We start from the raw sequence: 13,276 nt of genomic DNA on the forward strand, positions 1-13,276 counted from the left end.
CAGAGAGTGGTGGTGTATGGACCCCCCATCCCCCTTCCCCTCCACCTCCTCACCCCCCTTTCTCCTTTTTCTTTTCCCTCTTTTTTTCCCTCCTTTCAGTGGATTTTGGGTCCGCGCTGTCACATTTCTTCTTCGGGGGGCGGGGTGGGGGTGGTGTGTGTGTTTGTGTGTGGGGGGGTTACTCTTATTTTCTCATCACCTAAAGAATATGTCGCATCGATTTTGAGGAAAGTAAATTAATTGGTACGCTCTGTCAGAGTCAGCTGAAGAAAGACACACTCACAGTTACAGTTTCTAGCAGTTTTTGCCACTGTTCTGCCTGAAGTGCCAACATGTCACAACACAGCAACGAGGTGAGGATAAAGACAGGGAGACACAATCTCACTTAGAGAGAACAAATCATCATAGGTTTACAGTCGAAATCTAGTCATACTATAAATTTGCCCTGTTACTCCAGAACTGGACGGGACCATGAGTTGAAATTGAAATGTCGGGGACCTGCTGATTTTCCTCAGTGTTGGAACGAGGCTCGGTCTGTTAAGTGTGTGACGGGCATAAACTGTACAGGAGGTGCAGATACACACACACACTGAAGGCCTGCTGGCTTCTGTACGGTGATAGGATAATGGAGGTGGTGACCTCATGGGGTGAAAGGACCTGTTGCCTGGTAACAGTGTGGATAACAGCGAAGGGGGGGGGTCATATCATCACCAGCGTTGTGTGTCTTTGAGTGTGTGCGTGATATCGACCAGCGTTGCCAGGTGAGGGAGATGATGATAGTGGTTTAAAGTAGAGGGCTGCTCAGTCCAGTTTAAGAGTATCGATTCCACTCAGGTGTGTGTGTGTGTGTGTGTGTGTGTGTGTGTGTGTGTGTGTGTGTGTGTGTGTGTGTGTGTGTGTGTGGGTGCGCCACTGATTTAGCCTGTCACACAGGCAAAACACACAGTCCCTGCCCGTGTAAACACTTCCTGCCGTGGGATGCATTTTCTTCATTTCACTGATTCTTCTGCAGCTCACTTCACTGTGTGCGCCAGACATAAATAAATAACTCCCCTCACTCCTCTCGCCGTCTCTCTGCAGGTATTCGGCCCCAGATAATGAACGGGCCTATGCACCCACGCCCCCTGGTGGCGCTGCTGGATGGGCGCGACTGCACCGTAGAGATGCCCATCCTCAAAGACCTGGCCACCGTGGCTTTCTGTGACGCCCAGTCCACGCAGGAGATTCATGAAAAGGTACAAAAATCATCTGCATCATTGTTATCTGCAGGAAATAACAGGATTTTATTATTGCTGTTTTTTTTTTTTTTTAATCTTTACTTTAACTGTATTAGCCCAGACCTGTAGCACTGACCTTTCAACCCCACATAAGATGGTTGCTGTCCTGGGCTGGCTCTCAAAGCCTTGTCCAAAATCTTGATGGTTCACAAGAAGCCTGCTTTATACACTCATTCTAGCAGCTCTTTGTTCATGTACTTTATTAACTTTAATTACTGCTTGTTGATTTGTTGTCAGTTTTATATTTACTCTTTTTTGCTTTAAGCAATCTGGAGTTTATAGACATTAAGTCTAGACTGAATAATAAAAAGGGGAAAACCTGAGCAGTTAAAACAATGTCAGTTGATGGATCTGCAACAAGTAACTTCACAGGCTGGACAATATATCTGAATTATCTAATGTTGTTTTGATAATAATTATTATTATCATTGAGCTTGGATTTATTCTTGACCTCACATATCTATGATAAAATATTCTAATCCCAAGGTTTATTTGCAAGTTTGTTTTCAGAGCTTTTAGCCTACATATGGAACTTTGGTCACGTAGTAATTATTATTTGCATTGCACATTTCAAAAACAAGTCACACAGTGTTATTTAACAGACGTCAAGAAAGCACATAGATTCAGTAGGATAAAATAAAAAGTAACAGATATTTAAATGTAATTAAACATAGAAATGCAATCACAGAATTAGAAATAAAAACACCTATAATCTGAATGATATGTAACACGTTTGTCCACAGTGTTGACGCTTCCTCCACATAGTTTATATGTGACTTATGCCGGCTTTAAATGTGACAGACAGCAAAGATGCACAAACAGGAAGTGAGGGTGTAATTTGTAACATACAGTACATGTTTGAAAAATGTGTCAGAATAGGTTTGACCACAAAGTATATTCTGCTGCAGCACCATCTGTTTTAACACTAATAGTAGTGGCAGTATTTGCAGGGACTCATAAGCAGAAGCAGGCACACAGTGTGATACTCACATAGTTTGAACTGTGAGTCTTGATTAATTTGCCTTCAGCTGAGTGCAGAAGAATCATCCCATTCCTCCTTCTGTGTCCCCTCCTCTGTAATGTTTTAATAATATTTCAGCCCACTGGCTTGTTCCACTCTCCCAGTTCAGCTATAATGGTTTCATCACTGACTCTAATCCCACTGGGTGCTGAAGTGCTGCTTTGTTAAATAAAGAGGAGGAGGAGGCTGGTAATAGAAATGCAGTATAATTGTTCTGAGCCAGAGTGGGTGAAACATTTGTCTTATTTTTACTGTCTATACACTGGAGCAATTTTACAATGCAAGCTGGAGGGTTTCTCTTTAAAATGAGAACAGGAAGAGTTTCAGTTGATGTTATAGCAATGTGCTAAATTCTCAAAACCTTAATTGTTTTTCATTTACAGTTTAAAACTTGTCAGTTTTACTTCCATGCCAGCCTAACACTATGAATTTAGAGGTTAAATGGAAGAAATGCAAAAAAAAATTTGGTCTTTTTCTTAGTCTCCAGTATTTTCCATGGTCTCTGAGCTCACAGACATTCACATGCACATGCAGACACACACACGCACACACACACACACACACACACAAGCAATCTCTGTCCAGTGAGATGTTCTCATAGTGAATACATACACATGCAGAAAACCCATCTGGGAGTATAGTTGTTGGCAGCGTTCCCACAACTATAACTGCACAGCAGAGGGTACAGATGGGGCACTTTACACGCACACACACACACACACACACACACAGAGACACACACTTGCACACTTACACTGGCTAATAACCTTACTGCAAGTTTCATAAGTGAAGTACTGTTCACACACAAGTATATAAACAAACTCACACACCAAGCAAGCCAAACACCCTCTCTTTGCATTCACTGCCTGTAAGTGAGCAGTTGCATGGCTTAAAGAATCTGTCACTTAATTAATCTGTGAAAACTGTAGCCAGTGGTGACCTGTGAAAATTTTGCGGCCCATGTTGAGTACATGTTAAAAGAAATGTATTGGAAAGCACTCACGGTCTATTAACAGCTGTAGCAGTAGTTTTCCTTGAAAAGAGAGAGAGGTCTTTTGAATTACCAAATGATAAAGTGGTGTGTTTTTCAAGTGTGTTTGACATCAATGTATCTGTAACCACAGCTGAAGTGATGAAGTGCTGCTGTTTTAGTGCAGAGTAAAAATGGCCAACATTCAACCACAGATGATGAGAATGTAAGTGAGAAAATTACATGTACCCAGCAAAACACTATGAGTCAGGACAAAAGAACATTAGAAGAGAGATGGAGCATGTCAGTGGCCTGTCATTCAGGAATGGTACTGGTGTTTTAGGCTTTCATTTGATGGTGAGCAGTATACTGATTGTGGGTATTGTGATTATTTAATAAGTGCCTTAACCATACTGGGATGCTTGGTTTTGGACTCACCATAGCTTAGATCTCTGCATTGTTGTCCTCGCTCATAACTCCTGATTTAGACTAGTATATTAAAGCCTAATGTTCATCTCACTTTGACATTTAGGAACTCATGATGAACTCCTAACCTCAAAAAATTTCCTTTGAAGCCCAGTAGCCTATAATCATCTAAAAGTTATGTTTTAATAAAAAATGATAAAATAATTTGTTGAATTAGCTGGTCTTTGTTTCACTTTCCACCACTTTCATGTCTGCATGCTAATTGCGAAGCTATAGCCAGGAGGCGATTAGCTTAGCATAGCGTAAAGGCTGAAAGCAGGGGGAAAAGGGCAGGCTGGCTCACTCTAAAGCTCAAAAATATGCCTCCTTATACATATAAATCTCACTTTTTTATAGTTATAAATTCATGCTACGCAACTCTGTCTTAAACCACAAATGATTCTCCATACTCAAGTATTTCTTAAAAGCTTTGTGAATGTGCCATTGCACTAATGTACAATTAGTGTAGAGTGTTGCCATTGTTAAGGGCTTTATGTGCTTTTCTTTGCATTATTCATGATTTCTTTGCTGTAGGTAATAGCCTTGTACAAAACAATGCAAAGTTGCACATGCACTGTGGCATGCCAGCTCAAACTGCACAAAGGTATTTTAACTAATTAGCACTATACAAAACCTATTTGCTCATTTTTTCCCCCCACTTCATGTAAACTGGCTCTCAGCTTATATTTGTGTTGCTTTACAGTCTGCTGTGATTTGGTGTCATTTTCCAGCATCATCTTCCAGCCAAGCCTGCTACTGGCCTGCTTCGCTCAAGTAATAAGATTAATGCATGAGGAGAGCTTTAACCTTGAATTTAGCATCCAGCTCCCGCAACAGCTAGCTCCAATAAAAATGTTGCATGAAAATTCATGGCTATGCTAATCTGGCTCGGTTAGGTTAATTCAGTTAGCGGGTTGTGAATTTAAACCTGTTATTTAACAGCCGTGGCTTGCAGCAGCTACTTGCTTATGCTTTCTGGGTTCCTCAGCAGCTGTCAGTTTACTTTATGGTGCTGCCTGCATCCACTCCACTAAGCTTGTTTGCATACAGTCTGAATGAATGGATTGTGACAAAAACCGGCTTTGGCAAGCACTCATAATAAACACACAGACAACCACTCATATTTTAGAGCACACATAAACAATCCATTTGCATTTAGATGAAGAATAGCAGACATAAACTTAGGTCCAGGAAAATGGGAGGTGGTGAAAGCACTCTTATTCATGCTGGTCGCAACAAGTTGCTCATACATACTGTTATGGAAAAACCATCTGAATGCCAATGTGGGGATGATAATGATTAAGGACAATAATGACATTGTGATGATAATAAAAATGCAGATGAAAATGTTCCGTTTCCCTCCATCTCCAGCACAGCAAGTGATTGTTGAGGAAATACTGGCGCGGGAACACAGTGATGATGATCTCTAATGTCTCTCAGGTGCTGAACGAGGCAGTGGGAGCCATGATGTACCACACCATCACCCTGACCAGAGAGGACCTGGAGAAGTTCAAGGCGCTGCGCATCATCATCCGCATCGGCAGCGGCTACGACAACATTGACATCAAGGCTGCCGGCGAGCTCGGTGAGGCTGAGGGACAGATGGAGACGAAAGAGGAGGAAGATAGACATACGAAGTGAGGTCGTTCAGAAGATGACAGTCATCGTGTGCTGAGAATAATGAACAAGGAGGGTTGTGTCTGCCCATATGGCTCATTCATCCGCTACCACATGAGGAGAAATAAGGAATAAATCAACAAAAACTGAAAATTATGCATTATGGATAAGGATAGTGCACCTTTGGATGGGGGCCAAACCAAACTCTGCTTGCTATATTGACTTAACATAAACAACATATGTAAGAAGAATTATTACATAATGTAAACAGAATATGTAATGGAACTGATTGCATATGCAGAACAGATGCTCTAACTGATATGAAGCTCTCCCTCAGACTCCCATTTGGCCCCTTTGGCATATGTTTGATATGAGAGCAGGATTTAGTGTGATATCCTAATTATTGTCATTTGTGCTAATACATTTCAGCACGCTGACATGTATTTTTTTTTTTTTTTTTTTAGAAATGTTCTTTTCATAGGCATAATTATCTGTTATAATTATCCTCTTATCCTTCACAGTTCAGTTTCATACACAGCACATTTTTATTTTGTACAAGGTCATAAAGGAAAATAAATTTCCTGCCAATTATTTTGTGAAATGAAAAACTACAGATGAATCTCTCCTCAAAACAGCTACAGTTATTAGAATCAACTATTATAACTATTAAATCTGTGAGGCAGTTCATTTAAAGTATCTATCATTATCATTGTTTTACCTTCTCCAGGCATTGCGGTGTGTAATATTCCCTCAGCGGCTGTAGAAGAAACAGCGGACTCAACACTTTGTCATATTCTCAATCTGTATCGACGAAACACCTGGCTGTACCAGGCTCTCCGGGAGGGCACGCGGGTCCAGAGCGTGGAGCAGATCCGGGAGGTGGCGTCGGGGGCAGCCAGGATCCGAGGAGAGACGCTCGGCCTTATCGGCTTTGGTGAGCCTCCTTCTTTAGGGTTTTACTGCGGAAGGTGATGTCACGTCAAGTTACTGAAAGTCGAGCAAGTCGTGCTCAGAGTGTGTGAGATCATATGTGGGAGTGTTTGTGCTTGAGGCAGAGGTTCAGAATCAATGTTCAAACCTGACCTGCTTATTGTTTTGTTTATACTCAGAGAAGAGTGGGCAGTCATCCTCAAGAAGTGGATTGCTTTTTGTTTTTATGTTGGCAAATGCATGTAGTCATGACTACTACTATGGCCAGCAAGATCTTAATCAAACACTTGAAAAAAAGCACAATTTCTTTTCAATATTAAAATCTGTCATTTTTTTACCTGCCCATTTTCACATTATGAAATGAAATGTTCCTCCATGTAGCCTCATTTTTGCAGGGCAGCTCTGTTTGTTATAGTTAGATAATTAGTCCTCTGCTAATTTGTTGTGTTGTTTTTATTCTGTTTCCAAGTCATCTGTCTACCTAACTTTTCTTGATGGCACTGAGGACACAAAAATTCTTATTTTCATTATTGACTAATTTGTCCATAATTGTCACAGTTCTGTCTGTTAAACATCAAAAAAGTGAAGACTAAGAGTCTACAGCCTTGTTAGCAGCTCTTCTGCACTTTGAGCTAAATGCTAACATCAGCAAGCTCACAATGATAACATGCTGTTTAGTAGGTATAGGCTAATGTTTACCATGATAAAACCAAATTAGTCTAGTTAGCATTTTCTTATTCGCACTAAACACAAATACATTGTCTGGAACGCATGAATGTTTGTCACAGATTATGGAAAAGTCAGGGGTTTCCTCTGGAGACCTTGAATGTCTTGAACTAGTGAAGGAACGTTTTTGCTCATGATAAACCAATAATCAGATTTGTTTGTTATTGATTTTCAGTCAAACATCTAGATCAGATTAAACAGTTCATCCTTTCAGTGTATGTACTCATACACAAAGCACATGAGGACATAAGGAAGCTTTAGTGTCATTGTAGAACCTACAATGAAATTTGGTTTGACACTCTCCTGTAGCAGCAAAACTTAGTATAAGAATATAAATATGTCTTAGTAGGTGTCTACTTAAGTGTCTAAGTATGCACTTTTACCATACTTGTAAATATGGTAAAGGGATGAATGCATTGTCCAAAGCCTGTGTATAACAACTAAGCTACCAGAATCTGAATCGTCTCTTGCTGTCTTTCCATCCCTCCCCCCTCAGGTCGCTCAGGCCAGGCTGTGGCAATGCGAGCCAAGGCGTTCGGCTTCAACGTGATCTTCTACGACCCCTACCTCCAGGACGGCTTGGAGCGCTCGCTGGGGGTTCAGCGAGTCTACACACTCCAGGACCTGCTCTACCAGAGCGACTGTGTCTCCCTGCACTGCAACCTGAACGAACACAACCACCACCTCATCAACGACTTCACCATCAAACAGGTAAGGGGGGGGGCGGCTTCAGAAATTGATTGTATATCTTTCTAATATGAGCCCCGGGCGATGGAAGACAAAGGAAACTGATTTGACTGTCTCACGCTGAATACACAACATGGTCTCAGAAGCTGACAGAGCCTGCAACTTATCAAAAACTGATAAGCCCCGATTTGGCAGAGACTCTTTTCATTACCCTCCAAAGCAGGCTGCGCATTCTCTTCACTAAGCTAATGATTCTCCGAGGTTGGTAGAACAGCTTTAACCTGGCGGACTGGCAGCTGACTTGGCTGCCCGCTGGCATTCCTTGGCTGCCAGCGCTCCTTTGTTGGCACCTTCCAATTACAGGCTGTTTAAACAACGTTTTAATGAGTGGTAAGATACTTTGAATAAGCACAAGCAAAGAAACAAAAGGTGCTTGGAGAATCTCTATGGATCCAGAATAAGAGGGATGTACACATGGGGGTGGATGGAGGTGTGGACATCTTTTTTGCACTGTTGTCTATAATGTGGTGGGCAGGGAGGATTCACTGTAATCAGTCTGTTCTTCCTCACAGTTTCTATTCTTCCATAGCTCTTAGTGTGATCTGAAATTCTTATGTTACAAACCTCTAAACATTAGCTTCTCATGGTGTAAATGTACATCCTTCACCTACAGTATAATCCAACATACTGTACTTTGAAAGTCCATGCTATGTTTGAGCAGCACACCACACCTATTGCTAGTTGCCAGTAAAGTGAGTGACAAATCAAGGAATGCTACTGACCCGCCAAGTCACAGTTGAGCGGGCTGCCAGTCTAAGCTTGCAATTTAACCAGCTTTGGCGAATCAGCAGTTACACCAACCCACAGCATGCACTTTGATTCCAGAATGTAATGGAGAATCTGCTTTGGTTTTTGTCTCCAAATGACAGGTGAGTTCCCATAATGTGGCTGCGTGAAGAGATTTTTGTCCCTCTTGAGTTGCTGCAAATGTCGTTGCTCAGCCTCTGCTCTCTTCTCCTGATCACTGCTGCCACCTGGAGGACATAAACTTGTATTGCAGGCTGTGTTAAATTCAGTGGTTTGACAGCTCTTTGAATCGTACACAGCTGCTCAAACTGACAGCTGAATGCTTTCACTACATGTAAATTGTTGTATGTTCTTTTACATCATCACCTACATGCTCGTTACTTGACCCTGAACAAGTGCTTGTCTAAAGATCAAGGGATTAGTGTCATTTAAATGTCCCCTTTCTTTTAAAAGCCTTTTGTTATCTTGTCATTCTTTATTTAAAAAGGATTTGTTTCTCTCTGTGTTGGCTTTTGAAAAAATCTTCCCACGCAGCAGTGAGCCAATGACAGCACCTCTGGGTGTGCAATCACACAGCATGTTGTTATGTTTAATGCTGAAATAGTTATTTAGAGAATAAAAATGTCTACTGTTGCTGCTATGTGTGTGTGTGTGTGTGTGTAGATGCGTCAAGGTGCTTTCCTGGTCAACTCAGCACGGGGAGGTCTAGTGGATGAGAAGGCTTTGGCTCAGGCCCTGAAAGAAGGCAGGATACGGGGAGCCGCCTTGGACGTCCACGAGTCCGAGCCTTTCAGGTGTTTATGAACGCACTTCAGCTTCTTATCAAAAGAGCTTTCCTTACTGTTTGAATGTTAGTCTGACTCAAATATGTAACTTCTTTTCATTTTCTGTTGCACAGTTTTTCCCAAGGTCCTCTGAAAGATGCCCCCAACTTGATCTGCACACCCCACACCGCCTGGTACAGCGAGCAGGCGTCACTGGAGATGAGGGAGGCCGCCGCCACAGAAATACGCAGAGCTATCACTGGTACAGAGACGTCTTTTTTTTTAAAAAAAAAAAAAAAAAAAAAAAGCACGCTTTCTCACACTCATTGATTTTTGGTTTCCTAACTCACCAACGTTTAATCTTGCCCACCGACGCAGGCCGTATCCCTGACAGCCTCCGAAACTGCGTCAACAAAGAATTCTTTGTCACCGCGGCGCCCTGGGGAATGATGGAGCAGCAGCAGCCTCAAGTTCACCCTGAGATCAATGGTGCCGCCTACAGGTAGGAGTTGGATTTATGTGAACCCAAGCAGGCAACTCGCATCGCACAGAGACCACCTGAGTCATCTCAACACCTGTAGTAAATGAGGCTTAACACGTGGGGGAGGGGTAGCCTAGATGTTCGTGTGTATGTTTGTCACAATTCTGACTTTCTTTTCCTGAATATTAGGCTGGGTCCTAGTTTTTGTGGCGTATTTATACATAGAGCTTGGCCCAAATGAATTTCATCCCTTGGTTTCTCAGTCTCTATATTGTCTCAACCAGACTGAACTGCTTCTCTCACACAGCCGAGTGAACCAAACCATGGTACAGGCCATAGCAACGGGGGGAATGCAGGACAAATTATATACCTAATTCTCAACCAGGTAAATGAATACTACCACTGCTGGCCCACAGGCCAGGCCAAATGAAAAACATCATCAGTAAAACCAAATCCCATTGAAATCTGTAGCCTTTTTCTGCTTCACACTCACATGTCCTGTAACTGTCCCCACACTACCCAGCATCTCATCAATAACCCCTCACACCCCACACCACCACCACCTTGAAACAGAAACTGAAACACAGCACACACCGTCACTCTTATGTTAGATGTTTTTAAAGAAGCGTTCGTACATTTAAACTTAGTTATGACACATTGGAAATGAAGAACTGAACAAGTTAGGTCATTATTCTTTCAACAAATTGTAATAAGTGTAATAATGTAAATAGTTTCTGTCTTTTTTTTACAGTAGGTGACAGGTAAAGATGGGATGAGGGCTTCACATTTTATGTTGTTGTAAAACCTTTATCAACAAACCTGGGATATTATCTGTTGTTTTATTTACAATAAGAGTTTCCCTCCACACTTTCCCTTTTTCAGCTCCCTGTAATGAAGGATCAGTTCACCCAAATTATAAAAACATTATTTTTTTTCGCTTACTGGGGACATTATTTCTAGAAAGAGATGTTGCTGATTGGTTGTGTTAATGTATTTTACCATGAATAAAAAATTCTGATCAATCTCCATCGGGTCTTAAAACCATGTGCAGGGTGTTTTTTTTTTTGTAATCTGGGTGAATGACCCTTTAAAATCCTGCCCTACACCAGATTAGGATCCCTAACATTCTCATTTATTGCCTCCATGTTGCAGTGCTCCTTGCCATGTTTAACCTCGAACCATTTCTATATATTTTTTCTCACAGAGATGACTATGCTTAGTAAATCCACCAGATCCACCAGTCCACCAAAACTGAGAGCATTTGATCTTAAATGTTTGTTTCTATCCCCAAAAGTGCATCCTTAGTAAAGTAATGTGTTGATTCTGTATTTAGGTAGTAGTTGTCACTTTGAAATCTCTGTTTAGTCAGTAATGATCAGGAGAAACAAGCTTTACAGAGATGATCATCCACTGCACAGCAGCAGACTTTTCCCTGGATATGTCTCTGCCATTTTACAAAATAGAAGAAGTTACTTTCAGTTGAACACTTTTCCGTTTTTCTTTTTCACATCTGTTGATCACCTCCTGTCCATCTCCAGATTCCCTCCCGGTGTGGTGGGCGTCGCCCCCGGCGGGATTCCTGGACCTATGGAGGGCTTGGTGCCCGGGGGTGTTCCCATCACCCACACCTTGCCCCCCGGTACCCACCCGTCACAGGCCACCTCCCCCAACCAACCCTCCAAACATGGCGACCCCATGAGAGAGCACATGACTGAGCCGTAGGACTGCTGCTGCTGCTGCTGCTGCTGTAAACGAGCAGGGGGCTAAAACCGATGTATACTAAAAAAAACAAAACAAAAAAACAACCAACCCAGCAACCTACCAACTCAACCATCCAACTGTACGCTTGACTTCAGCCATCTGAACCTACCAGCAGACTGCCTGCCGGGCAACGTTTCACACTCTTTTTTTTTTTTTCTTTTTGTATGAAACCACTAAGCCCAAGTGAGGACAGACAGTGGGCGTTGATGCACACATGAGCTGCCACACTGAGATGGGACTGACCGTCAAACTCATGCGCCTACGACCTGAAACCTCTCCTCCCTCCATACCTGTTCTTGTTCTTCATCGATTTAAGTGATACTTTCGTTTTTATCTTTATTTTTGAATATATTTTAGGGAGATTCCTCTGGACTTTTTGGACACGTTGACACTACCACGTGCAGGACGAAAATCTCTCTCACCCTCCCTGGTTTAAAGGAGAAGCTTCAAATGACAGTGACTTCAACAAGCCTCCTTTCTCCTCCTTCCTCCATATTTTCACTCATTTCAGCGCAAATGTCTTGTGTGTTTTTTTTGTTTGTTTGTTTGTTTGTTTTTGTTTTTTTACTTTTTTTCTGTTTATCCTATATTCTGTGTTTTCTGTTGCAAGTGAATATCTGTTTTTCTGTTCTTCAGTGTGTGAAAATGAATGGATTTACAGTTTCGCGTATGTTTTAGCAGACAAGAAAAGTCAGATGATGACAACAGCAGCATCTGCCGTCTCCATCAGAAAATCTGGACTCCATCCTTGCTCTTTTCTAATCATCGTAGCTGGTGGCCCCTGAATGTAGAGACAAGATGCGGGACAGTAGATGTGGTCTCCAGTTCCAGGAAGGATATTTCGACTTGTGAGGTAAAAATGATCCCTTTTAAACCAAAAAAAGGAAAGAAATAGGAAAAAAATAAACGACTGCCATTCGTGGTTAGATATTATACGTTGAGTGTGTCACCTCAATTAAATAGTGCTGTTGTAACTTTTCCAACTCTGCTGAATTAAGGTACCTAAAATATTTGGTTAATGTCATGAACAGTGTCCCAAATATTATCTGTTTGCATCCAAAGGACCTGCAGTACTTTGCAGCACTAGCTAGTGAGGTAGGAACAGTACATTTCTTTCTGACTCAGGAAAAAAAAAAAATTTACCATCAACTCTGTCCAAATCCTAACAGAAAAGAAAAGAAAAAACACGTCTGGATTAGGGCTTTTCATGTCTCCACCTCCTTCTCCGTTGTGTTTTTTTTTTAATATATATATTAAATGTATGTTTTTTGATGTTCAAGGTTTTCAGTCCTGTTAGATTTGTATTGCCTTGTTAAATGTTCTTATAATCATAGTCTTATGTGACCAACCCCACCCTCTCCTCCTTATAGTTTCTTCTTCCTCTTCTTTTTTTTTTTTTTTTTTTTCCTGCTCTAAATGAAAGCCAGCTGTGGCTCTCGGAGGCGCCGTGCCCTCTGTGAACAACAGCAGCCACATTCATCCCTTTAGCTCCAAGATAATAGCAAGAGACGGCTGCTAGCAGATTGTTTGGTTTTTAGTGTGAGTATTTGTATTTGTTTCTTGTACAAGGTGAACATATAGTATACAGTGCAGCTGGAAACAATAAATAAAACTTGCTGTTCTGATTAATGATTGGCTCTGTTGGACATTTGTGGGATTTTGGTCATCCTGGACACTTTTTACAGTTATTTAAATTAAGCTTTTTTTATCCCATAAAAAGTTAATATTATTTTTGTCCTATTATTTTGTTTTACTTCTACTAGATAGAGC

General features: G+C 41.5%; 1 protein-coding gene across 5 annotated transcripts in view; it reads left to right on the forward strand.

Moving 5' to 3' along the window:
• Positions 1-13,135, forward strand: part of ctbp2a (C-terminal binding protein 2a) — a 64,642-nt gene extending 51,507 nt beyond the window's left edge. For 3 of the 5 annotated variants that reach the window (XM_018696856.2, XM_018696855.2, XM_018696857.2), the window contains 8 exons: positions 1,081-1,235; positions 5,174-5,318; positions 6,078-6,284; positions 7,503-7,717; positions 9,164-9,294; positions 9,399-9,526; positions 9,643-9,766; positions 11,284-13,135. In XM_018696856.2, the coding sequence (XP_018552372.1) occupies positions 1,081-1,235; positions 5,174-5,318; positions 6,078-6,284; positions 7,503-7,717; positions 9,164-9,294; positions 9,399-9,526; positions 9,643-9,766; positions 11,284-11,467 (1,289 nt within the window). In that variant the 3' untranslated portion in view covers positions 11,468-13,135. Of the gene's footprint in view, positions 1-1,080; positions 1,236-5,173; positions 5,319-6,077; positions 6,285-7,502; positions 7,718-9,163; positions 9,295-9,398; positions 9,527-9,642; positions 9,771-10,052; positions 10,131-11,283 lie in introns of those variants that run through there. The other 2 variants (XM_018696859.2, XM_051076906.1) reach the window with 2 other exon arrangements.
• The last annotated feature ends 141 nt before the right edge of the window (positions 13,136-13,276 follow it).

This window comes from Lates calcarifer, linkage group LG16_LG22, assembly GCF_001640805.2.
Source record: "Lates calcarifer isolate ASB-BC8 linkage group LG16_LG22, TLL_Latcal_v3, whole genome shotgun sequence".
In the NCBI taxonomy this organism is placed as follows: domain Eukaryota; kingdom Metazoa; phylum Chordata; class Actinopteri; family Centropomidae; genus Lates; species Lates calcarifer.